Source organism: Rhineura floridana, chromosome 4 (assembly GCF_030035675.1).
Source record: "Rhineura floridana isolate rRhiFlo1 chromosome 4, rRhiFlo1.hap2, whole genome shotgun sequence".
Lineage (NCBI taxonomy): Eukaryota > Metazoa > Chordata > Lepidosauria > Squamata > Rhineuridae > Rhineura > Rhineura floridana.
The window spans coordinates 133,963,011-133,990,148 of NC_084483.1; the positions used below are offsets into that span (position 1 = coordinate 133,963,011).

At 41.2% G+C, this 27,138-nt stretch overlaps 1 protein-coding gene across 1 annotated transcript in view; it reads left to right on the top strand.

Moving 5' to 3' along the window:
* DISC1 (DISC1 scaffold protein) overlaps positions 1 to 27,138 on the top strand; it is a 289,457-nt gene that overhangs the window by 9,513 nt on the left and 252,806 nt on the right. Inside the window, 3 exon segments of the mRNA XM_061624495.1 lie at positions 19,009 to 19,114; positions 19,116 to 20,040; positions 23,001 to 23,070. Of these exon segments, the coding sequence (XP_061480479.1) occupies positions 19,009 to 19,114; positions 19,116 to 20,040; positions 23,001 to 23,070 (1,101 nt within the window).

The following is a 27,138-nucleotide window of genomic DNA, read 5'->3' on the forward strand; positions in this document are numbered from 1 at the left end:
CTGAGGCAGCTTGCTAATGGTGGCTGAAAGTTAGAAAAAAAACTCCTAGAAACTGGCATTGAGTCATACAAGGATAAGCCAGAAAGTAACAGAAACACTTTAAATATTGCTGGCAGCTGGGACACTTGTGAGGTTAGGAGCAGGTGATAGAATAGGTTGGATGTTACAATATTGCTCTGGAGAAGGAAGCCAGTAAAGGACAAGAATACTGGACTTTTGTATTGAGGAAGAGGAGGGATTGTTATACCAGCTGCTAAAGGAAGATTGTGATGGAACATACTTGATTTTGGGGCCAGAACACGTGTAGCATTGCTTAGGAATTGAGGCTCATAGTGCATCCTATGTATGTCTAGTAGGAGCAAGTTCCATAAAGTTTAATGAGACTCCCAGGCATGTATGTATAGCAGGTGGAGAATCTCAGGCTTGGTGGCTGAATGAGGTTCTCTAGGTCTCCAGAAGGTTGCTCATGAGAAAATGTCACCCCTGAAGTATAGGATTGCAAATTGATCTGTTGCTTGGAACGTCAAAATATCTGTCCTTAATTTTCCTCATTATATGTATATATATTTGTTAGTAAATTTGTATGCCTTTCTTCAGTATAAAACACCCACAGCAGTGTACAGTAAAACTCAATATAACAATCATAACAACACTGGCCTTGACAGATCAATAAAATTCAGTAGAACAACAGAACAGTTAAAATTAGCTATACAGTAGGGCCCCGCTTATACGGCGGGTTAGGGACCAGGCCCCCGCCGTAAAGCAGAAATCGCCATAAAGTGGAACCCATTGACTATAATGGGTCACGTCGTGCAAAAATGACGCGAAAATGCCAAAAAACCGCAAAATCTTCTTTAAAACGGGGAATTTCCCCTAATTGAAAGCTGCTGCATCAGCGGAACGCCGTAAAGCGGGGCCCTACTGTATAACATGCTGAAAAGTGATGCTAACAAGTTCTTACAATCCCCGTAATAGAATACTCATTCTAAATTTGAGAATATGTTCAAAATAATTTAATGTATGCTGATCAAAATAGTGTATTTTTAAAAACACTATAGGGATGTTTTAGGGACAATTTCCCAACAACTTGATGCTTGGCAGTCCCTAATTTCCCCAGCCAGCTCTCACAAATAGTTAATACTGAAAAAATGTCATGTTAAATATGCTAAAGATATGTTTTGTGCTTTGGTGGGAAGGGGATGGGGAGAAAATACAACCTCATACAATTATTTTACTGTCATAACTGTGGGCCCAGTCAGTTCAAAATTCCTTCAGTGGATTATGCCATGTAGGAACAAGTTTTAAAAGAGCAATTAGTGCATGTTAAATGGTTTTGTGAACACACATGCTCCTTCCCCTGCCTCCCTTCTTTAAGTATCTTGATAACATGTACTGATTATTTCACATAATCTTATGGATGACACTATGCAACAGTTTTGAATAGGTAGTAAACACCCTGGAACAGCCAAAGTGGTATGTTTTGGACAGATAGACATCAATCACAATCTGGGATTTTTATTAGATTGAACTGCCAAATTTTGAACTTATCTGACTTACTGTCCTTGTGAAATGGTGGCGGCTGTGTTGTCTTATTCTCATTATGTGCAATTACTATTGAGTCACTAAGAGAAAATTACTTTCTATTTCAGTAACATCAGTTCTTGTTCCAAACGGACTGTGTGTCAGACAATTAATTTGTAATATATTCCCTGGGTGAAATTAAAATTTCAAATAGTTCAGCTGGAACACTTAAACTGTGCTTGATTCTTAAACTGGCCTCTATTGGCATGTTGTCATGCTGCCCTTTATCTGCCTGATGAGTCTTATAATGAAGTACACACCAGGTGTTTTGACAGGAGACATGGGTGATGTTGGGCCAGAGATTTGTCAGGATGAAATCTGTGACTTATTAAACAGTCCCACAAAGGGGACAAGCATAAAAGCCATTCCATTCTACAAGGTAATACTATCATTTAAAATATTGTTAAATTCTACTTGGAGTTTCAACTAAATGGTTTGTTCAGACATATATACAATTAGCCCAACTCTAACAAATTTGAATTAAGTTAACAGAGCTCTCTTTAAAATAAACATGGAGACCAAATAATTTAATATAGACATGTAAAAGCTGAATTCTTTCTCCATCTGTTTTATTAGACATACATCTGAGCAGAGAGTTGTGTATACAGTATAAAGTGATGAAAAATTATACATACAGGCAGTGTTTTTTGTGACAGTATTCATCAGCACAGAGTACTGTCACCGCTTTTTTTGCTGCCCATGGCAACCATTTTGGGTTGATACCCATGGCACTTTTATCAAGATATGAGTACCAGCATCTCATTTTTTACAAAAAAACCACCCTCCACACACTTCATACAGGGCTGGTGTTCTAAATGTGAGGGGCCGTATATAAAGCGAAAAGTTGAGACAATGATCTTTTAAGCGGTTGTCAAGGTTGCACTGGGAGCAGTGGCATCACGTGGGGGGTGCGGACCGCACCAGGTGACACCATCAGAGGGGGGTGATTCTCAGCTTTCATTTAAAAAAAAATAAGTTTCTAGGTGGTCTGGTTCTCGAGATATACATAAAAACGTCTGCCGCCCCCGTTAAATCTTTTTTTAAACTACTGTATAGCACTTCATAGCTTTAACCCCGCCCGTTCAGGATTGCAGCCAATCAGTGAAGTGTTTGTTTGATCTGTGGCAGTGTCTAGTAAACCTCATTGCAAGGCCAGAAAATGGTGGTTTCCCCCCGTTTATCTGAACATCTCATAAATTGGGTAAGTATATACATTTCAGTTTTTCCCCCTCTTGTGAGTAGGAGTCAGATCCTGGGCAGTGTTTTGAAAACCTTCCCAATACTTCCTTTTGTGGGGGTAAAAGCATTGCTAATCCCATATCTCCAGAGTAAATCCCATTGAATTCAATAGGATTTACTTTTGAGTAGACATGGTTATGAATGTGCTGAAAATCAATGGGACTTGGGAGTGAATGTAAAAAATTGTGTTTGTGTTCTCTTTCTGTTTCCTCCCCCTCCAGTCCTATTTTAAAGCAAGTAGGCAGAGCTTACTTAGGTATTACAGTTTTTATTCTGTAGGAAATGAATACTGATTTTTTTAAAACTAATACTGATTTTTCTGCAATGACCAACTGGTTTGACAATAAACTATTATATGGGCTGTATGTATTTATACATCTGCAGTGTGTGTGTGTAGTCTTTCCAACAACCCTGTGAGGTAGGGTTGGAAACCAAGGCAGCTCAGAACAAGAAATAAAGTCATTTAAAATCCAATAACCATAAAGCAAGAATAAATAGTTGGAAAACAGCCTAAAGAGGCATGATTCTGAATTTTGGGTTGGGTGAATGAAGTTTATTTATTTATTAGTTGATTTATATCCCGCCCTTCCTCCCAGTAGCAGCCCAGGGCGGCAAACAAAAGCACTAAAAGCACTTTAAAACATCATAAAAACAGACTTTAAAATATATTAAAACATCTTTGAAAATATTTTTTAAAAGCTTTAAAAAAATCTTTTTTTAAAAAAGAAAAGGCTTTAAAATATATTAAAAAGCAATTTCAACACAGACTCAGACTGGGATAAGGTCTCAACTTAAAAGAACAAGTTGAAAGAACAAGTTCCTTATCACTTGAGGCTGTAGTTCTCAAACGCTTCCCAGTTTGAGTAAGCCCCATTGAATACATTGGGACTTGCTTCTGAGTAAACAAACATCGGATTGCACTATAAATATATTTACAGATTGTGTAATTCATAAACATATTTGAGAGTCATGTTTATATAAATATTTCTTCATACTGTGTCTCAATAAGTATTTGATTTCACACTATGGTTGTAGATGATTTCCCCCCCTACATTTTAAGTGTGCCCTTCTTCCTGGGGGTGGTCATGGTTCTCCATTGTTTTCATCCTGAGGGGAGGATAGGCTGAGAGATGGTGAGTAGCACATTTAAGGTCTCTTCACCTCCCCCCCCCTTTTTAATTTGTATTTATTTTATATTTCTCCAATATCTTCCCCTGGCTGTTTTTATGTATTTTAAATATTTTTAGATTAAATAAATAGGAAATCATAATTATGAACCTCCCTAAAAGCCATTTACCTATCCTTATGTTTTGGCAAAGTGATGGTGTGAAGGCATGCTGGTAGAACAAGAGACCATGTTTGAGGCATGTTATAAGGTGTTTGAGGACTTTGTCACACATTACTGTTTGAAACCTGTAGATTCGTGTTGGAAAGAACACGTGCACGTATTGAATGGTGGCTTGGGTGCTGTTTTTTCAGTCTACGCTGCATGCGTAGGGAAGGTGATACATCATCTGGCTGCTAGCTTCATAATGTGAGAATGAAAAACATTTGGATCACCATTCACTTGTTTACTTTTCTCACTATTGAGACTACTTCATATATTGCTTTTTCATACACAGAAATTTAATCTTTGTATAGGAAAAAGTATTTTGTAAAATGTGAAGGACAGTGGCTGCCCAGTCAGTATAACCACTGTACAAGATCTACTCAGCCACTGTAATTACCTTTTTGTTTTGAGTGCCCTTTTGTCTGGGTCTTGGTTCAGGTGTGTATCCATCTTTGATGTGCTTATGGAAGGGGTGTGCAAGTAGTGCCCCCCCCAAGTGTGGAGGCTTGGACAAACATTGTGTTATGGAAAACCAAAGTCTGTGTGAAAGCACATATTTGGGAATGCCATCAGTGTAATCCTAAACACACTTAATAAATAATATCGAACTTGCATGTCACAAAATATTTTACGGTCATGTCCATAAGCACCAGGAGGGTAGTCGCCCAGGGGATCTTAGTCCCTCTGTTGTTTTGGGAGCAGGTTCCCTATGTCTCCAAGCATCCTACAGTCAGCATGAAAAGGGAGTGTGTTAGTCACTGAGAAGAGTGTTCTAATAGGCTTCCTTGCCTTTCCTGCTGATTGGAGCCAATCAGAGTGAAAGGAGGTGAGTCAGCCACTGAGAAGACTCACCCAACCAATCCAATAAATTCCTTGTCCTTTGAACTTTCCCTTCTTCCGGATTGGCCGCCTGTCAATCAAGCTGAAATAAGGGATTTGATTGCGGACCTTAAGAAGGGTAAAGCACCAGGCCCAGATAACATCCCTGCTGAACTTCTGCAAGATAACCAGGATTGGTGGGCCCCCCTACTAGCAAAACTTTTTACCAACTTTAATAAATCGGGTCATTTTCCAATATCGTGGCAAGATGCTACCATTATACCCATCTACAAAAAAGGAGACAGGCAAGACCCCTCCAATCACCGCTCGATTAGTCTGCTTTCAATTATTGGAAAGCTATACGCCTCACATCTGAAAACAAAACTTCAGTCATGGCTTGATGACCTAAACATTCTGGGCTTAGAGCAAGTAGGATTCCGGAAAGGTTGCTCCACTTTGAATCATTGTATAATCTTGCAACATCTTGCTGAAAAATATAACAAACATAACAGTCCTGGTCTCCATGCTGCCTTTATAGATTTAAAGGCCGCATTTGACTCCATACCACGGGACAAACTTTGGCACAAATTAATAAATACCACTATCGATAAAAGACTTCTTTTCCTGATATACAAATTACATCAGAACACTTCCCTCCGAGTTTGCTGTGGTAAAGACGGTGGCCTGTCAAACCCCATCCATACATTCACAGGGGTGAGACAAGGCTGCATTTTAGCGCCTCTCCTTTTCAATTTATATCTAAATGACCTGGCAGTACAGTGTCTCTCCAATGATTTTCATATTCCTAAAATTGCCTCTACATCCTGCCCGTTACTACTATATGCAGATGACGCTGTGCTCCTATCTTTTACGAAGATCGGTCTTACCCGTATGATAAAGGCGTTATGTCCTATTGCAATGACAACCAACTAGTCATTAATTTCGAAAAGACTAAAATTCTAGTCTTTTCCAATAGCAAATCCCTCCCTGTTTGGTCGATAAATGGACACCAAATCGCACAAGTTGCCTACTACAGATATCTAGGCATAATTTTCCACGCCTCTCTGAGTTGGTCTACCCACATTCGAGCAGCAATAACGAAAGCAAGGTATTCCACAAAGAATTTACTCTGCTTTTTTCATCACAAAGGCGGCCGTTTTGTCCCAGCCCTTATTAAACTATTCACATATAAGATTATTCCCCAACTTTTATACGGTGCCCGCATTTGAATTCACTCCCTAGGTCCATCTGTTGAAACCACACTTTCCAGTTTCCTTCGCAGCCTTTTAGCTGTGCCCCGATGTGTTCCCTCAGCGGCATTAAGACTCGAATGCGGGCTGACCTCTTTGGACTGCCGAGCATGGATCATGACTTTCAATTTTTGGGCAAAAATTTCATTTAACCTTCCCCAAGACCTTCTAGCCCCATTCTGGAACGACACCTATCCCTCTTCTTGGCTCACAAATATAGAAGCCAAACTGCTGAAAATTGGCCTCTCCAAAGACTATCTGGCCTCCCAATCTGTTCTCGGCTTATAGATATTGATTACCAAAACTCAATCTCTAATGCATCCAAAACATGCTGCCCATTGTCCGTAAATTTATCCTTTGCTTCTGGTAAACTCGACCCCTATTTATATTTTCTTACTTTACCCAAATTACGTTCAGCCTTTACAAAAGCCAGATTCAACGCCTTAAACTCAGCGATAATGGAAGGGAGATTCCGATGAACCCCTTATGAGCATCGTGTATGCCCTTGCGGTCATGAACAGATCGAAACCCTTTCCCATTCCATTTTGGATTGCCCGCTCTATTCACAAATCCGAACTAAATTCCTTAATCCTATCTTGTCGAACCAGAAATTTAAAAGCTTTTCTCCCGAAGATATGATTGCTCTGCTCCTCACAGGCTCTGACAAAGATATCACCATACGAGTATCAAAATTCGTATCTGCTGCCCAATCAATACGTGCCTCCTCCTAATGCTTGTACCATGAATCTTGTTTCTGTTCTGTATCATATGTCAATTTCTTTTATTCTTTTTTAATTTTTGGGTCCTTGACCGCAAATAAACTACTACTAAACCACTGAGAAGACTCTTCTCAATTGCTAACACTCTCCACTTACATGCTGATTGGCTCCTAGAGATGTTTGTTGTTGTGAGAGAATGCATTAACAAAGATCTCATTCTTAATCCAGGAGTAAAAAAGGGTGTATGTGGCTGCAACTATCATGAAGGGACTCTGCACTTCTGAATTTTCTACTAAACAACTGATAAATACCTATGTAACTTTGTGTCTGGAGACTTATTATTAAGAATCACTTTCCATAACTGTAAGGAGGTATGTCCACACGCATGCATCCCAGGCACCTCAATGAGGGGTGAGAGCAGCATAGAGACATAAGCAGATGTCTTATACCAGGGGTTCCCAAACTTTTCTTCTACATAGACCACTTGAAAATTGCTGAGGGTCTGAAAGTATCTGAAAATTTACTATGGGCATATGCAAGATAATTAACTCCCATTAGTGATAAGAGCAAGAATTTGGGCTGTGCGTATGATATTGTAATTTAAAGGTGTAATTTTAATTTTGCTAGTTGTTTATGGCACTACTATTGCCATTACATTCAGTGATATACGGGAATTACGATTTATGAGTAACATTAGTAAGAAAAACATTACTAAGGTTTCTGTGTGGTCTGGTACAGGAGGAGGTCCATGGGGGTGACACCATGAGTTACCGCACCAGATGACACCAACCCTAGTGACGCCTCTGACTGGGAGCCAGGGGGCAGAGCAAGGAGCAAAGCCATGAGTCGGGAAGATTGTTATCAAGGCAAAACTCCAGCCTAAACAGGAAGTCTTGTATAGTTTTTCCTGTCTCTGAGGGCCCAGTGGTTAGACTGGATGGGAGGGGCCAGTCCAGAATCTAGAAACAGTAGAGTCTAGGGAGATGATCCAAACTGCAGTCTTAGTATACATGTCAGCTAGCTGCTTACAGAGCTGAGTTCCCGGTCCTAGTCCTGTGTCCTGCCCAGAGTATGAATCATGAAACAGAGGCGAGACTGGAATCAATTCTTGTTTTATTAAAGTAACATCAAAGGCAAGGCATCTCATAGAGGTCACTAACAAGCTCACTGTAATCCCTAACTACTCAGACTTACTCTGCAGCATGTAAGGGAAGTTGACTCAGCACCCACAACAGGGGGGCGTGGGCTTATATAGGAAAAGTTTTCGCTCGCAACCTTTGACTCCTGTGCGGTGCCTCCTTCTGGCCAAGCCTCTTTTCTTGGCGTCGTGCACGGGGTGACAGAGGGTGTGCACACGTCTGTCCAGTCTAGACTCCTCAGGTGCTGGCTCCATTGAAGGGGGAGGAAACGTTTCTGGTGGGGAGGCGTTTGAAGGACTCCTGGGGGGGGTTGCTGCGCATGTGAGGTCTTCTCCAATGGCTCTCCTGGGACCTTCGGCAAAGGAGGGGTCTCTGCGTGAGCGGGTGACACTACCGTGGGAATCGGAGAGTGGTTGGGCATGTCTTCTCTCCCCCGATCTTCAGGAGCATCCTCCCCATCTGACATCTCTCCCATCTGCGGAGCTGGGGGTGTGCACCCCCCCAAGTCACTCTGTGCTGGGAAGGGGTCCTGGAGCTCCCCTAGCCCTGGATCCAGGCCCCCCTGGGTCCCGACATCCTGGTAACTTTTTGCATTATTAAAGCTGAAATTAATTTACTGCATATTTTAATGAGAAACAGGAAGATCCAAATTACTGACTTGGGCATCCACAATCTTAATTAAGTCTTTAGTTCTGTACTGATTTATGCCTTCTCTAGTACTTTGTTCCAGAAGGTGTGGTCTACATTTTGTCCTGTTTCTCTCCCCCCTCCCCGTAGCAGCAGCAATGTTATTTTTACTTAAAATAATTGCATCTAGCAGCCCTTCAGCATACTGTGTCATTCATTCTTTCATCATCATTGGCGATCACTCGTGGCCGAGTAAGATTGTCTTCCAGGGTACGGTCTTTAACAGTGGGTCCGTAAGTGACTGTGGAGGCCAATTCTAGATCCACACAGCCTCCCACAGTGAGGACATAGGTTTCCAGATGGAAGATGGTCGCGATGAGGATTTGTTTGACGTGCCTTCCGCTTAGCTCGTTTGTCCCTTTCGCCCTGTACTCGTGCTTCTTCAAAGTCCATAGCACCTATAATGGCCGACCTCCAATTGGGACGCTCATGGGCCAAGGCTTCCCAGTTCTCGATGCTCATGTTACATTTTTTTAGATTAGCTTTGAGAACATCTTTAAACCTCTTTTGCTGTCCACCGATACTCAGTTTTCCATCCTTAAGCTGGGAGTAAAGTAGCTGCTTTGGAAGACGGTGATCAGGCATTCGAGCAACATGGCTGGTCCAGCAAAGTTGATGTTGGAGGATCATTGTTTCAGCACTGGTGGTCTTTGCTTCTTCCAATACGCTAACATTAATCCGCCTATCTTCCTAAGTAATTTTCAGAATTTTCTGGAGGCAGCATTGGTGGAATCTTTCAAGAAGGTGGGAGTGGCGTTTATAGATGGCCCCTGTTTCACAGGCGTACAGTAAGGTCGGTAGTACAATGGCTTTGTAAATAAGCATTTTGGTCTCCCTGCAAATATCCCAATCCTTGAACACTCTATGCTTCATTCGGGAGAATGCGGCACTCGCAGAGCTCAGACGATACTGAATTTCAGTGTCTGTCCCATTCAGAGCCGGAAGGACGAGGCTGAAGCGTAGGTGCAAGTAAATCTCGTTTTATTAGAGTAATGGATACATCAAAGGCATTGCGCTTCATAGAAAACCCTGTGCTAACTCACTAGAATTCCTAACTACACTCTAGACATGCTCTGCAGCGTGTGAAGGAAGTTGACTCAACGACTCCCCACTGTAAGCGGCAAGCTTAAGAAGGGAACGTTTTCGAACATAATCTCTGACTCCTGCGTAATTCCTGTCTTTGCCCTGACCGTTTCTCGCGGCGGCGGGAGCGCGGGGACAGAGGGCGTGTTTCCAACGGCTCATCGGAAGACACCTGTTCCTGAGCAACAGGCTCAAGATCAGGGGGCTGTGCCACACTGGTATCCTCCTGGGAACTGCTTGGCAAGGGAGGAGCTGGCACTGTCTCTGGAGCCTCCCCCAACAAGTCTTCTGCAGCAGCTGGGGGCAGCACGCTGTGTTCCTCGGAGAGTGCGGGACCCGTGGGAATTGGCTGGTGAGCAGGCTGACCCCCTCCCACAAGGTCCTGCTCAGACTCAACAATTCCCAACTCTGCTTCCTCTGGCAGCGGAGGCACCTGAAACTCATGCCTCCCCCTTCCCTGTCCATTCTGGGTTAGCTGAGGCTCAACAGCGTCGATGTCAGCTTTTACAGAGAGATGGCTCCCAAGATAAGAAAAGTGATTGACATTCTCCAGCGTCGCACCATTAAGCTGGATTGGTGGTGCTACAGAGGGATTGGTTCGCACTTGCTGATGAAGCACGTTGGTTTTCTTCATGTTAACCAAGAGGCCAAGTTTTTTATATGCTTCTGCAAAGACATTTAGGATAGTTTGAAGATCTTTCTCTGAATGTGTGGAGACTACATTATAATCGGCATATTGAAGTTCTACGATGGAGGTTGTAATTACCTTTTTGCTTTTAGCCTACTGAGATTAAAAAGCTTTCCATCTGTTCGATATGTGATTTCCACGCCAGTGGGAAGTTTCCCCTCAACAAGGTGTAGAATCATAGCAATGAAAATGGCAAATAAGATCGGAGCAATGACACATCCCTGTTTGACGCCTGATCCCACTTTGAATGGATCACTTTGAGAGCCATTGTTATCCAAAATTGTCGCCGTCATGTTGTCATGGAGGAGTCGCAAAATATTCACAAATTTATCAGGGCATCCAATTTTCAGAAGGATGGTCCAGAGAGCAGTTCGATTTACAGTATCAAAGGCCTTAGTCAGATCAATAAATGCCATATATACAATTCGGTTTTGCTCCCTGCATTTTTCTTGAAGCTGTCGTGCAGTGAAGATCATGTCCACTATCCCCCTGGAAGGGCGGAAACCATTTTGGGATTCAGGGAGGATGTCTTCTGAGATAGGTAGGAGGTGATTTGCGAGGATCCTTGCAAGGATTTTACCTGCGGTAGCTAGAAGAAAGATGCCTCGGTAGTTCCCACAATCTGTTCTATCACCCTTCTTGAAAAAATGATAATTATGGCATCCCTAAAGTCTTCTGGGATCTCATCCAGATTTTTTCAGTGAGCTTATGAAGTTGTTGTGTAAGTTCAGGCCCACCTTCTTTAAAGACTTCAGCAGGAATCCCATCAGGACCACTAGCTTTGTTATTCTTCATTTGATTAATGGCTTTACTGACTTCATCCAAATTAGGGGATACTGGAAGCTCATCTCTAATTTGTTGTTGTGGGATTTGCGAGAAGACCTCACCAGCCACATAAGAGTTATGATTAAGGAGGTTGTGGTAATGCTGTTTCCAACGCAGTGCAATAGACTCTTTGTCCTTTAGAAGTTTGGTACCATCTATAGAGTGTAAGGGATTTGTACCATAATTTGTTGTTCCGTAGATGGCCTTTGTGGCATTAAAAAAACCCCGTGAATCATGAGCAGCTGGAAAATGCTGGATTTCTTGAGCTTTCTTTATCCACCAGATGTTCTTAAGTTCTCTACTTCTTCTTTGGACCTCAGCCTTTGCACTGGCATAGATTTTTTTCTTAGCAGCACAATTCATGTCTTTTTGCCATATCTGGAAGGCTTTCTTTTTCTTGTCAATGGTATGTTCAATCTCACTGTCATTCTCATCAAACCAGTCCTGATGTTTCTTAGTTTGGTATCCAATAGTTTGTTCAATTCCTGCAATAATGAAAGTCTTCAGTTTACTCCAGTGTTCCCAGTTTTCAGGGAGTTCTGTTGGTAGATGTTTCTTGAGAGTTGTTTGAAAGCAGGCTTGCTTAATAGGATCTTGAAGGGCATGGATGTTCAAGGCTTTCTTCCTTGGAGCCTACGTTGAGAAACAGTATTAATGGCCATAGTGGATCCAATTAATTGGTGATCTGTCCAGCAGTCATCGGCACTAGTCATTGCCATAGTGAAGAGTACATCATGGCAATCTCTGGCACGGACAATTATATAATCCAGGAGATGCCAGTGCTTTGACTGAGGGTGCTTCTATGATGTTTTAAATTTATTTTTCTGGCAAAAGAGTGTGTTTGTGATAACAAGATTATACTCTGCACATTTAGTCAGAAGTAGAATTCCATTCAAGTTGCTATTGCCAACTCCTTCTTTCCCAATGGTTTCTGGCCATAAATCAAAATCACGCCCAACTCTTGCATTGAAATCGCCCAGGAGGATAATTTTATCCTCCTTAGGTATCTCTGATAAGATGGTGTTCAGCTGGGTATAAAAATATTTCCTTGATGTCTTCATTAGCATCTAATGTTGGTGCCTAAGCACTTAGAATAGTTGCCTGCTGGCATAGTTGCATACTCTGTATGGTATATGAGTGCCTGCTTTCCTTCCCTCCCCTTTATTTTTTGACTGTTTAGGAGGGAGGAATAGGTTTGCCATTTTAAAGTCTGTAACACTGGTTTGTTGGATCAGACTTCTGTGGCTGCAGAACCATTTTTTAAAAATGAGAACCTTCAGTAGGAAAGGGTCGAAAATCCTGCTCAATTTCCCCATACCTTTACTTTACTCCCTTGCTGCTGTTTCCATAAGAGCAATTAGATAAAGAAATGTTAGTAAACAGACTTTGCCACTCTGATAGGAATGGTAGGGAAAACATTTTTGTTTTATTTATTCAGACGGGATGAGGAATGTGTGATCCTTCAGAAGTTGCTGGACCACAGCTCCCATCATTCCTGACCATTGGCCATGGTGGGTGGAGCTAATGGGAATTGAGTCCAACAGCATCTGGAGGGCCACAGGTTTCTCGTTCCTGGTTTAAAAGCTGATAACTCTCCTTTTCTGTTTAACACAAAATAGTTAAGAGATTCTATGCACAATGTTAAGAGTTTCTGAATATACAGTCCTGCTTTGTAAACGGTGAAGAAACCTGGTGGACCACAGGGATTCTGGCATATAAAAGTAGACACATACACAAGAGTGAGGTTGGCCCACCCCTCTTAAAGGGCTCTAGAATAAAGGGTAGCCCCTGTTAGTATGAAGCCTGAGCTGGTTGTAGCCAGGGTACATGGATTTTGCCGTACCATCAGTATATCCTTTTCCATATTGGTGCACACATACACACTTGGCAGACAGCTGTGTGCATGTATATTTATTAAGTAATTTGGATTTATTATTTAATGTAATTAATTCTGCCCTTCTTCCAGACAACATACAAAGGATTACAAGGTGGCCTCCTATTCAAGCACATGCCTTGTGCTGGTGATAATGCGCAAACCAGCAGATTTTGATGGCATCAACTGACACTGGATCTCTGACAATTCTGTTTCCAGAGGTTTCAAAATCGTAGCTTTCTACCTGAATTCAGTGGAAGCTCTGGAAGCAAAAATCGACTGGAGAAAAAATTCTACAGGGTTCATGAATCTAAAATGATGCAAGTCTACTCCTAGTGTTCTTTCCTATTGAAGGCCTACACCTTGAATCCCTTTAGGTATCTAGAGCGCAGCAAGGTAATTTTTTATTTAACCCAAACAGTTTAACTGGTTTACTTAAAAGCCATAGCTAATTGCAGCAGATGGTATCTTCTGGGAATAGGGAACTGATGAGAAAGATATTTCCTCTCATTAAGAGTGATATGAATAACAGGAAGCCACTTGCCAGCTGGTGTTCCTCCTGTTTTCAAAAGTGTCCAGTGTCACTGCCTTCTGAATATGCACTTCTCTACTGTAGTATGCCATATAAAGACATGTTCATGGGAACCTAAAAAACAGAAACAAAGGATTTTTCGGTCTTCTCATAAAATGATTGCTTCTTATATATCACAATCACCGGGGAAAGTATTGTACATGTTGCTTCTATTTCTTAAAAACTTTAAAATGAACTGAAATATTGATGGTATTTCAGTGTTAGTAACATTGACCTGGAGCGAGGCTGCCTTGTGAGCTTGGAAAACAAACACAAACAAAGAAATATTTGGTTTGTTTTGTGACTTGACTTAGTATTGTTCAGTGCTATCTGAAAGGTAGCCCTTGCTTCATTGGGCAGTGCCATCCTTGAGGACTTCTGAACGTACATTTGAAGACTTGGCAAAACTGAGGAATTGATAAGTGTATTTATTTTTAAAGCAAACAAACACATATTTGAATGGATTGGCCTATCCTCTCACAGCTACACGAGGAGAGAGGTGGAAAGCACATGTTTGGCAGCTGCTCCCTGTTTCTTATAGCTGTTTGGTCCAAATTGGCAGGGAAACATAAGACTGAATTCTGTGGTGGCAATTGCAGCAGCTAGAGGGAGTAGTTGTGGAGGGTCTCAGAATTTATTGTGAGGCAAGCTACAGGGAGAAGAGGGGTGAGTTAGGGTGATAGAGAATCTGGCATTTTGAGGGAAAACCAAGGCTGGTTGGACATGAGTGCCTGGCAGTTTGGAGCTATTTGTGTGAATGTGATTGGGGTTTGAGGTATTTGGCATTGGCTGGGGGCCAGAGTGAAAGGCATCTTAGAAAGATCTCACATGGGCAAAGGTTTGGCAAAAGGCATCAGTCTAGGACCCTGGAGAGATACTGTCATTTGTATACACAACATTGGAATAAATGAACCAATGGTCTGATTCGGAATAGGGAAGATTCATTATTACATTTTCCAAGGGTTTGGGAAAGTAATGGGCCCTAGAATGGTGGTAAGGTCTTGGATGGAAACTGGTTTGTAAATGCCTTATGTGTTGGAGTAGGGCTATACAGTTATTTATAAAGGCATACTAGGTGAAAAAGTGTGTGAAGCATCAATGTAGATCACAAAAGTTGCATGTTGGTAAATAAAAAACAGACTGTATTGTATGTCTCAAGCAAAAGCTACAAAGAGGACTTGAATATGAAATATAGTGGCAGTTGGACGATGATACAAAGAGGAAATTCTGTGACTGTAAATGCAACAGAAGCACTCCGCTATACAGAGCCATCTATATAAATGGTGCTCAACACAGAACTTATATGACTGGCCCCTACTCCAAGGTGCTTACAATCTAAAATATATACAGGGAAGTGGTCCAGTTGCTTCTCCTTTTCACAGTCATGGCAGGCTGCCTAAGCTTTGCTACTAAATTTTGAAAATGAGGGACCACTCTGGCAAGCTGGAAAGAAAACAGCTCCACCTCTGGTATACAAAGCTTTGACTGCAGAATACTGTCCTGCACTGTTACATGTTCACAGTTGCCATCCTAATACTTGGCTAATGGCCAGTAAGTGTTTTCTCAGTAGCCAGGAAATAATGGGCTCTTCCTTGAGGATTCTGAAGGAGGCAGATGGCATACTTTCCCCCAACCCAGCTAAGGATGATGTAATCTAGGTATATTTTGTTGTAAAAAGGAACAAAATGATGGAAGTAGGTTGTGGGACTATGAGACAAAAAAACTGCAGTTTTGAGACAAGTTGAGAAAGATGCAGAGAATGAGCTTTGAACTCTGGCAGGTAAAAGCATCTTGGGATAGCTCTTAGGGATCTAATGTGGGGCATTAGAATTGCTATGATATATGCCTCTACTTATTCACAACATGTATATTTCAACAAGCTTTTTAAGTAGAGACCTTCTCTCAGTCTGTATCTATTTTGGAATTGCTTTTAAAGATGTTTTTAAAGATTTTTGGAATATGTTTTTAGGATGTTTTATTTTTAAGGCATTTTAAAGATCATCCCTGATCACTGGCCATGCTGGCTGGAGCTGATGGGATTTAGGAGTCCAACAATATCTGAAGCAGCACAAGTTCCCCACCCTGCAATAGAGGATTAGATGACACCCCACTGGTCACTGCTACTGCAGTAGACCTCACTTGTGGTCTGTATAGCATAGGTTTTCCAACCCTGCTCTATGGGATTGCCACCTTTTTGTAGAATGCATGATGGACAGTGATATAACGTTACCCAGCATAGAGAAGCAGCAGTGATAGCTGCACCTATTGCTTCTCCGTCTGTCATGCAGCTTTCAAAGGCATGAAAAAAATTAGCAACTCCATTTTTCTGTGACACTGTCAGAACTCGCCCTACAAAAAGATCTGGATCTGTTTCATCTGCATCAATTTTCTTATGATATTTGGCAGATAGAGAATCCATTCCTCTCATTACTCACCTGAGCAGAAGTGGACAGTGTGGTGGGGTGTTGCTACTCACCTGACCTTTGGTCAGTTGCATTGCTGCTGCTTACCGGGAGGCAGAGAGGTGAGGCAGGCATACTGCAAACTTACTTACAGGAGCACTGGATTGGCTTCATTGGTGTGTTTGCTCCATACTGACCTCACAGCCTCCTTGCCGATCCCCTTCTACTTCCTGGTAAGCAGCAACGATGTGACCAACTGGAGGTCAGATGAGTGACACTGTCCCACCATGCTATCTACATGTTGAGAGGGGTGGTGGAAGAGAGTTCACCACCACAACATCACACCAGGGCTGAAGCCTGCATTGTGGCCATGACTTTGACACTGGAGTACAAAGAAAATAATAAGATGTGCAGGGTTAGGATAATAACCAGCAGATGTTGACAAGCATTCTACTGAACTTGATAAGCTGGACTGGGTGGGGAGAAAGGAGCTATGCAAAATTTTATTTATTTATAAGTGCATTTCTAGGTAATACTTGGGTCCTAACCCCATTGTAGTTTACAATAGACTAAAACAATAAAATAATTAAAACAATTTAAAACATTATAATGTGTGGGGAAATTAAAACTTTAATATCCTTGTTAAATGGTGTTGAAAACCAAGGATCCTATGTACCAATCACTCCGATTGGGTGTCATGATGCACATTTCAGGCCCGATGGTTGGCTCTTTAAGAAACTGGAGTTCTTTACAAGGGGTGGAGTCTAGGTGAGATAACCTGGAGGGTAGAGGCTTAAAAGGCATTGGTCTGTTCTCAGTCTCTGCCTACTTGGCCCTATCTGTGATTCTGCAGCTCCTGACTCACCTTGCTCTGTGGGATCTGATATGAGACCAGAATGCGATACTCTGCATGAACTGCTATGATAGGAGGCATCCCTGGATCAGTGACTCCTACAGGAACACAAAAGATCTTACTTATCTAATGGCATGAAATTCTTATACCATCTAAATGTAATAAAACCTTTTCACTATGTGTGTCAGAATTTGCTTTCTATTGAGGTGCGTAGCAAAGTTGTGTATGAGCTGCGGAACGGAGAGTATTGAGCGAGCTTAGTGTGTGTGTTTGAATCTTTGCTAAGATTCTACCTTCCCTGCAAATTAGTCAGACAGAGACTTTAAGCTTTAAAATAAGAAACAACTACTTTATTCTGGAAGTACATGCTTGACAGGAAAGAGTCCTATATCTAGCTTAACTGGTCTATGCTGGAGCAGCGAGCACTGGTCCCAGTACTCGCCCTCATCCTGGTTGAGAGGAGAGACAAAGAGAAGATGTCTGCTCTCCTCTTGAGAGAAAGAGAAAACTGAGAGAGGTGGGAAGGAACTGGGATTCAACATTCCTTTGCTTATCAGTCTAGCAGGAAGGGAAGAGACGACAGGATCAAAGGGATAGGTATAGCCTTAACCAGCAAGAGGTCTAGCTCTCTAGCTACCCTTATTAACCCCTATGCAGCCTCAACCCACCAAGTTGGAGTTGAACCTCATGTATTCCAACAATGTGAAGGATTTTCTCAGTTTTATTTCACCTCAAATCACTACCTGATATTCTTACTTGAGTCTCCTGTATTCCATCTTGATAGGTATGTTTCTATTCCTTCCTAACATCTACTGTAAAATCCTCCTAGGCAGGAAAATACATGTGCCTTTAAATCTCGTGATTTAACAACAGCTGGGCTGTGGGTTTTACACATCATGTATTTAACTTGTAAATACCAGTAGTGAGCTTAGGATAGTACTATATATCTCCCAAGTATATAGTGCCCCATTCATACGTCTGGTTACGTTCCAGGCCCCCGCCGAAAAGCAAAAACCGCCGGAAAGTGGGGCTTTTCAGCATTCTGCTAATAAGGCGGCGCCAGCGGGGTGATCACTTGGAGTGTGGGGAGCTCCAGTGCTGCGCTCCAGCTGACAGCGATCAGCTGTAGTGCGTGAGCTCTCCGCGCTACAGCTGATCACCCCTAGTGCACGATCAGCTGGAGCACGGGGAGCTTGCGTGCTACAGCTGATTGCTATCAGCTGGAGCGCGGGGAGCATGTGTGCTGCAGCTGATATACTATATTTTGATAGTAGGCTATGTGAGTGTATTTGAAAATCATTCTGGAGCTAATAATCTTTTAATAAGAATTTTATGCCTCCTGTTGCACTGATGCAATATCACACTTGATAAATAAGGAAACGCATAATGTGGATAATCCTGAGATGTGTAATCCAAAAATATCAACCCAATGATTGTGATTGATACCAATCTCTTAAGTGTATCTTTTAATGTAAAACATTTCAGATATATATTTTACATAATGGCTTTTGTTGCCTTGAGATTCTGGGTTGAGAGACGCCATCAGAATAAGAGTGGTACCTAGCTTGCTTTAAACCAGTCTGGCTGGTTCGTTGCCTGCTAGTTATACTCTTCTCTCTAAAATCCAGCTATAGTGCTAGATAATAAGCAACTTCCAGTGCATACATTTAAATACATCAGCAAATGTGGTTCAATAACTGAATGGGGAAAAGTAAGGGTTAGGGTTATTGAGAAACATGGGCAGAAATGTCAGCAACAGCCTTCTTGAATGGAATGGAAGAATATATGGAAGAATATAAACTTGTGGTTGCCAGCCGCTTAGTACTTAACAGTAATATATTGCTCAAAATTAAGCCTGTGTGTTTTTCCAGATAAATAATTTGTTTCAGTGCTGTTTTCTTATAAGGCAAAATATGGTTGTGACCATTTTGTCTTTTTATTTATTTTAGGTTGCTCACTGCCTGCAGGCTCTTCTTACAAAAAAAGGGTGGCAAAGAGGCCAGGATACTTGAGAACAGAAGTGCTGCAACGGGTAGGATTTCAGCCACTTTCTGACTGAACCATTCAGTCCAAAGGGGCTTGAGCATAATGGTAGAGAACACTACAGAGAATATAGGAATTGCTCTCTGAAGAGGCAATGGAAAAATGAGCAGGGATTGTTCAGTTGTAATACATGTGTAAACAGTCCCCCACTTTCCCCAGATGTGGCAACTGGATCACCTACTGCTGGAAATACAGTGAACAGTCTCAGACCCCTGGCTGATTTCAGAGTGCAGCAACCAGAAAATCTAATTTTACCTGTTTGTCCTGTGATTGCCATCCATAAGGGAGATCTCTTGCCTGCATATAGCTCATATTCACAGCAGACCAATTTGCTGGACCATGTGAAGGATACTGCTTATGCTGGTGGATCACAGGAGGTGGAAGGAATGCATACTTTGGGACAGAAGAAAGTGAACAACAACCATGAATTTGAAAGAAAGGAAATGATTTGTAGCTCTTCCAATCTTCAGGATCACTTTAATTCAAGTTTTAGCTTCATACAGCTCTCACTAAATTCAGCTTCTGAAACAAACAACATTGGAGGCCCTGCAGACAGTAGTGAGCTTAAAGAAGTTTGGCAAATATGTGAAACAGGTAAAGCAGAAAATGTTAATTTGCATGTACCTGGGAAGGGACAAAGAACTTCAGGGAAAGAACTGTGGGCTTCATTCATCTCTGTGTGTGGCAAAGACTGTAAATGCCCAAAGGAGACTGCAGAGGATGATAAACTGCAGGATTGTGAGTCACTCTCACTTTCACATTCAACTGCTGCATTTTCCTGTTCTACTGATTCTTTGGAAGCAGCGTCTGCTGGTTCTTCTGTGACCTCAGGCTATGAGAGCACCAACACTGCTAGTGATCACTACTGGGATTCCCTGATGAAGAAATATGAACCAATGCTACAGGACTGCTTACTGGGCAACCAAAGTATATTAAAGGTTGGAGTTTTCTTCTTGCCTGTTTTGTGCTATGGAATTTTAAAACCAAATCCATGGGTTGTAATACAAGATAGGAAGCAGCTGTTGCACTTATTTGTGGCATTTCTAGTGTGGATTAGAAAATATGGTTATGGAACTGTTTCTGGCTAGTTCTATGCAAAATTCAGCCCCATCATGACTATTTATGCATGCTTTGCCTTCTTGGACCCTTAGTTCCCAAGTGCATATTCTTTTCTCTTCCCTAAATTCCTAGCTTGTTTACTCCTTTTCTGCCAAAAGCACGCAACCTTAGGATGACCAAGTGTCTTACTTTACAGTCCTCTGTTTGAAAGACCTTCCTCTTTCAACAAGCCTTTTAAGTAGACATCCCAGTCTGTATCTGTGCTGGAATTGCTTTTTAAGATGTTTTTAAAGTTGTTTTTTAAAGATGTTTTTAAGATGTTTTGTTGTAGTATTTTTTAAAGTCTTTTGTTTTTAAGATGTTTTGAAGTGCTTTTAGTGTTTTTGTTTGCTGCCCTGGGCTCCTTCTGAGAGGAAGGGCAGGATAAAAATTTAATTAATAAATAATAAAATAAATAAAAGCTATCAAAGAATAGTCTTCTATTTGACAGTTGCTCTATCCAACTCCAGTTTAAAGATAAAGAAACCTAGGAAGGGAAAGTGGGAAGATGTCTATCAACAGCTAGCACTTTGGCAGCAGACTGAGCAGGCAAGCAGATCACCTGGTCATAGTCTTCCGCACTATATTATATAGTATGTTGTTGTTATGTGCCTTCAAGTCGACTACGACTTATGGTGACTCTATGAATCAGTGACCTCCAATAACATCTGTTATAAACCACCCTGTTCAGATCTTGTAAGTTCACGTCTGTGGCTTCCTTTATGGAATCAATCCATCTCTTGTTTGGCCTTCCTCTTTTTCTACTCCCTTCTGTTTTTCCCAGCATTATTGTCTTTTCTAGTGAATCATGTCTTCTCATGATGTGTCCAAAGTATGATAACCTCAGTTTTATCATTTTAGCTTCTAATGATAGTTCTGGTTTAATTTGTTCTGACACCCAATTTGTCTTTTTTGCAGTCGATGGTATCCGCAAAGCTCTCCTCCAACACCACATTTCAAATGAGCTGATTTTTCTCTTACCCGCTTTTTTCACTGTCCAACTTTCACATCCATACATAGAGATCGGGAATACCATGATCTGAATGATCCTGACTTTAGTGGTCAGTGATACATCTTTGCATTTGAGGACCTTTTCTAGTTCTCTCACAGCTGCCCTCCCCAGTTCTAGCCTTCTTCTGATTTCTTAAGTATTGTCTCCATTTTGGTTAATGACTGTGCCAAGGTATTGATAATCCTTGACAAGTTCAATGTCCTCATTGTCAACTTTAAAGTTACATAAATCTTCTGTTGTCATTACTTTAGTCTTTTTGATGTTCAGCAGTAGTCCTGCTTTTGTGCTTTCCTCTTTTAACTTTCATCATTTTATATCGTTACTGGTTTTTGCCAGTAGTATGGTATCGTCTTAAATTATTGTTATTTCTCTGTCCAATTTTCACACCTCCTTCATCTTGGTCCAATCCTGCTTTCCGTATGATATGTTCTGCGTATAGATTAAATAAATAGGGTGATAAAATGCATCCCTGTCTCACACCCTTTCCGATGGGAAACCAATCAGTTTCTCCATATTCTATCCTTACAGTAGCCTCTTGTCCAGAGTATAGGTTGCACATAAGGACTATCAGATGCTGTGGCACTCCCATTTCTTTTGAAGCATTCCATAGTTTTTCATGATCTACACAGTCAAAAGCTTTGCCGTAATCTATAAAGCACAGGGTGATTTTCTTCTGAAATTCCTTGCTCCGTTCTATTATCCCACGTATGTTTACGATATGATCTCTGGTGCATCTTCCCTTTCTAAATCCAGCTTGGATGTCTGGCATTTCTCGCTCCATATATGGTAAGAGCCTTTGTTGTAGAATCTTGAGCATTACTTTACTTGTATGGGATATTACGGCAGTAGTTTGATAATTACTGCATTTCTTGGGATCCCCTTTTTTGGAATTGGTATATATATTGAACGCTTCCAGTCTGTGGGCCATTCTTTAGTTTTCCTTATTTGTTGACAGATTTTTGTCAAAATTTGGACAGATTCAGTCTCAGTAGCTTGTAGCAAGTCTATTGGTATGCCATCTGTTCCTGGTGATTTGTTTCTTCCAAGTATTTGAAGAGCAGCTTTTACCTCACATTCTAGAATTTCTGGTTCTTCATCATACGGTTCCTCCATGAATGAGTCTGTCATCCTGGCATCTCTTCTATAGAGTTCTTCAGTGTATTGCTTCCATCTTTCTTTTATTTCATCTCGGTCAGTCAGTGTGTTCCCCTGTTGTATAGTATATGCAAATATTATTCAATACTGTGTCCTGTTTTTTTGGCAGTGCATTTCTCCTCCCCCCTTTGGCAATACATAGCCTCTTTTGCCTTTAGGTCCCATGTTAGGCTTTTCCTCATTCTGCTCCCAGTTGGTTCCTCCATGTCACTTCCATCCTACTTTCCCAAAGGTCTTTCCCATTGAGTCCTTGGTTCTTAGCTCACTGTTTACTCTGAATGGTTTCAGTCTTATTTAAAAATTATGGAGAATTATTACTATTTGACTTCACATTTCTTGGTTGAAGGCATGAGATGGCACTAGCAGTTTGTGCTACATATGTGTTTTCAGATTTGCAAGTGAATGAACATTGTAGCATATATAAAACATGAAACCTGTTTTATTTGACAGGTTGTGAAAATGTTTTTCTAATGTATTATATCTCAATGCCTCCTCTGTTCTGACATAACTATCCTCAGAAAGTTGCTAATAAAGTGTGGTAAAATTGACACACTTTAATTGATAATACTATAAAGATTCAAAAGAACATGTAAATGCATAGGAATATTGTTAATTGTCTCTTAATTAATGCAGATAAAATCCTTAATAAGAAAGCTTCAAAGACTTCAAGAGAAAGCAGTAGCAGAGGATGACTACGAAAGGGGTGAGCTTTTTTTTTCTATTGCCAGATCTGTTTTGACAGTAGCTTGCTGCTATAGACTTGTAGAGATAAGGTCTTAGTCAGCACTCCCCCCTCCATCCAAGGGCTCAAGGTGGCTTAGAATATCCTCATAATAACCCTAATGAAGTAGGTTGTAGAGAGTGAGTGACTTGCCCAAGGCCACCCAGCTGACCTCAATAACTTAGTAAAGATTTGAACTTGATTTTTCCATGTTTCCAGAAGAAAAAAAGGAGAATAGTATGTGAAAAAGCAATTGTATGACTTATTGCATATTGCTAATTATATGTTGTATTCAAACATTTGATATGGAGTAACTTAAAAAAGAGAAGAAAATCAGATTTGGGAGAACTGAGAGCTAAGAAACAGCAGTGGAGATGGGGTGCTTAACCCTTTTCATACCCACCACTTCTGTGCTCCAAATTGCTCCCTCCCAAAGTGGCTATTCTGTATTTTTTTAAAGGTTTTTGAGCTCTGTTATGTATATTTGTATGTGACATGTGGTTATCCCTGAATGTTAATCCAAAATTAGCAAAATTGTTATGGGAATAGCCAACTCAATTAAAAGTTAATTAGATAAAGTAATGGGCAAAAGAAGACATAACTATTCTCTTAGTCACTACAGAATAGCCACTCATGTTCTAGATAGTTGAAGGATAGGTTTCCTTCCCTCTCAGCTAGCCTTTTCAATGTGTAGCTGTGGGTGAAGTTGGGATCCTAATTGATGTTAATCTTGGAATAAGGATGTGATCAATATCCCAAATAAACAGAGTACAAGGATATTATGTTGTTCAGGTGGAACCACCCTTATGGCACACTGCCTCCAGTGTCAAAACTCATGCAAGCAGCTGTCTGTACTGTTGATCCTGTACTGCATGCTTTGACATGAATGGCTATTTCTTTCATTTTGTGTTGGATCATCAACATTCTAATACTCCCAGAACTGGGTGCATGGCCATTTGTATTCTGTCATGGGACTACCTGTTCTGTTAGGGTGCTTCTTGTGTTACTTTTGAAAGGCAATGGTTTGCACTCAGGAGTCTCACCTGTGTCTAAATGTGTACGTCGCCTAGAGTGGCTTCGGCCAGATAGGCGACACAAAAATTAAATTTATTATTATTATTATTATTAAAGATGCATGAAAAAACAATATTGGATCTATCTATGGTACAAATCTCTTTTAGAAGGAACTTAATATAATTTCCAGAGCTGCCTTTGGGCTTTTGTATTACCTGTGCTTTTATGATTGACATGTGCTATCATCCTGACATTACATTTTCATGTATTGTTTTGTCAAAATGCACATAAGGAAGCCGATGTCAGGTTGAGGAAACAACATTAATATTAGTTTTTCCTTTTTACTGCTTCACCTCTCCCTCTCTCTCTCTCTCTCTTTCTCTCTCTCTCTCTCTCTCTCTCTCTCTCTCTCTCTCTCTCCTATTAATGGACAGAGACAATCTCGCTTCAGTTGTTCATGCTCTGGTAACCTCTAAATTAGATTACTGTAATGCGCTCTACGTGGGGCTGCCTTTGAAGACGGTTCGGAAACTGCAGCTCGTGCAAAATGCAGCGGCCAGATTGTTAACAGGGACCAGGCAGTCCGAACATATAACACCGATTCTGGCCCGCTTGCACTGGCTGCCTGTATGTTTCCGGGCTCGATTCAAGGTGCTGGTTCTAACCTATAAAGCCTTACATAGCCTAGGACCGCAATACCTGATGGAATGCCTCTCCCGATACGAACCTACCCGTACACTTCGTTCAATATCGAAGGCCCTCCTCCGGGTACCTACACAGAGGGAAGCTCGGAGGACGGTAACAAGAAAAAGGGCTTTCTCAGTGGTGGCCCCCGAATTATGGAACGATCTCCCTGTTGAGGTACGCCTGGCGCCAACATTATTATCTTTTCGGCGCCAGGTTAAAACATTCCTCTTCTCCCAGGCATTTTAAGCATTTTAATATTGTTAACATTTAACATCCTATTACATTTTAGTACTCAGTATGCTAGTATATTGGCATTTTAGTGTGTTTAAATTGTTTAATATTTGGTTTTAATTGTATTTTGATGTCTTGTTTGTTGTGAACCGCCCAGAGAGCTTCGGCTATGGGGCGGTATAGAAATTTAATAAATAAATAAATAAATAACAACCAATTTTTTGGGATTGCTTTTATTATTTTGTGTCACATGAGCAGACTTCGCAAGATCTTTTGTGAAATCCACATTGTTCATCTCAAGGGAAAGCTTCTGATCTTGAAAGTTGAGAGCAACAAGAAGAATTAAAATTCTGAACTTCCTTTCCCTTTGCTTTCAGCTTTGTTAGCAGAAACTACTTTGTAGTTTGGTGAAAACAGCAAAGTCATACCTGGTAAAAAGTTAGGTTTTTAAACTCAGTAAATTGCAAAAAGACTACTTATTACTAGTCTCCTTTGCAAGATAGCTGATTATTTGTAAATACTCTTTTGTGATGTGAAGAATAGGTCATGTGATGGGTTAGGGATGAAATGGATCAGGGGAACTTCCGGCCCCATATTATAATGGGAGTATATTGGAGATTGTTTTGGGGAGTTTTGTAAGGAAAACAGCATGAAAGAAAACACAGACTTCATGAGACAAGGTGAGGAAGACTACATTTAGAGCATCCTTTTTGATCCTTGCTAATTACCTTTGCAAAACATCACCCAAGACATTTATTATAGGGTTTTGCTGCATGTGAAAAGTGTTCTTGCTGTGATCCATTGTGGGTCTGTTATGTAATGCCTTCTACCCTATACTTTCTGTGCATGCATTGAACCAGGCTATAGTATTTAATCTCTTCAGGCCCTGTTCCCCTTATAACTGTGAATGGAATGGTAAATCTGCTGGAGGTATTTAAGAGTGGTATTTGGGGGGCAGGATTGCTTCCATACCATGATCCTTGGGAATGGAGCACAGGTGGGTGATGGGGAACTGGAAGCATATAACCTATTTTATGGAAAAGATGCTTTCTGTGCAACATCTTTTCTTATCATGAAAACCTGTTTTATTACTATGTCTGAAATGCTTCACAGCTTGGAATGGGATGGCCTCCTTGTAACACCTGAATCAAACAAGGTGTAGTTGGGAATGATGTTGTTGTGTTTACATTCTACCCGACCTTCCAGAGGGCATACCTGTCTGAGAAACCATGACCTATCTATCCCCAGACTTGCCTTGCCTGTTGAACTGTAGTCAATAGGGTTGCCATGTCAGAAGCATCCCAAACCCTGAAATTTCAGGGGTGGGACCTAGTGATGTCATGGGGCAGGCCCTAGTGATGTCATAGGGTTGGGCCTAGTGATATCATTAAGCATGATACATTAAGCATCAACCACAGGTGCTTGGAGTATACCACTCAAACAAAAAAAAATCTGTGATGGGAAATTAAGATAGAAATCTTAGCTAAATGAGGGTGCTTCTAGGTCCAGCTGAAGTGATGGGATCATTCCTTTTCACCTGCTTAGAGAGCTTGGGTAAGGAACATTTAATCTAGCCTACTTGCTTCTAGCAAGAAGGGTTGAAGTGCCCTCAGGCCAAGCCAGTCACCAGAAAGCCATTGTAGGAAGAAGGGAGCCTAATATTGTGGATATGTTAGATGGGAACACTCAGGAGTAAAGATGGATGCCCCTGAAGGCTGAAATTCTAAACACACTTACTAAGGGACTAAGCCCTATAGAACAGGACTTACTTCTAAATAGATACGGTTAGGATTGTGCTGTTGGCAAGACTTGACTAGGGATCCTCTGCAATGATATCCATGTCAAATCAGGGTTGGCAATCCCCTACCTGGAATGCCCTGCCTGCCTTTTAACATGGCTGCTCCAAACATCTTTAAAGATTTGACCCTTCACTGCAGAGAGAGGTTTGAGAAATGAGTAAGAGTAAACAAGATTTTCTACTCTTTCCTGCCTACTCTGTGGGCTGCTATAAACTCACTTTGACAACCAACCCAATTCCAGCGAGTAATAATTGACAGAGAGAAAACACACATGGTTTGGTCTACCTTCACGGTCAATAGATTGGGAACAACAGCAATT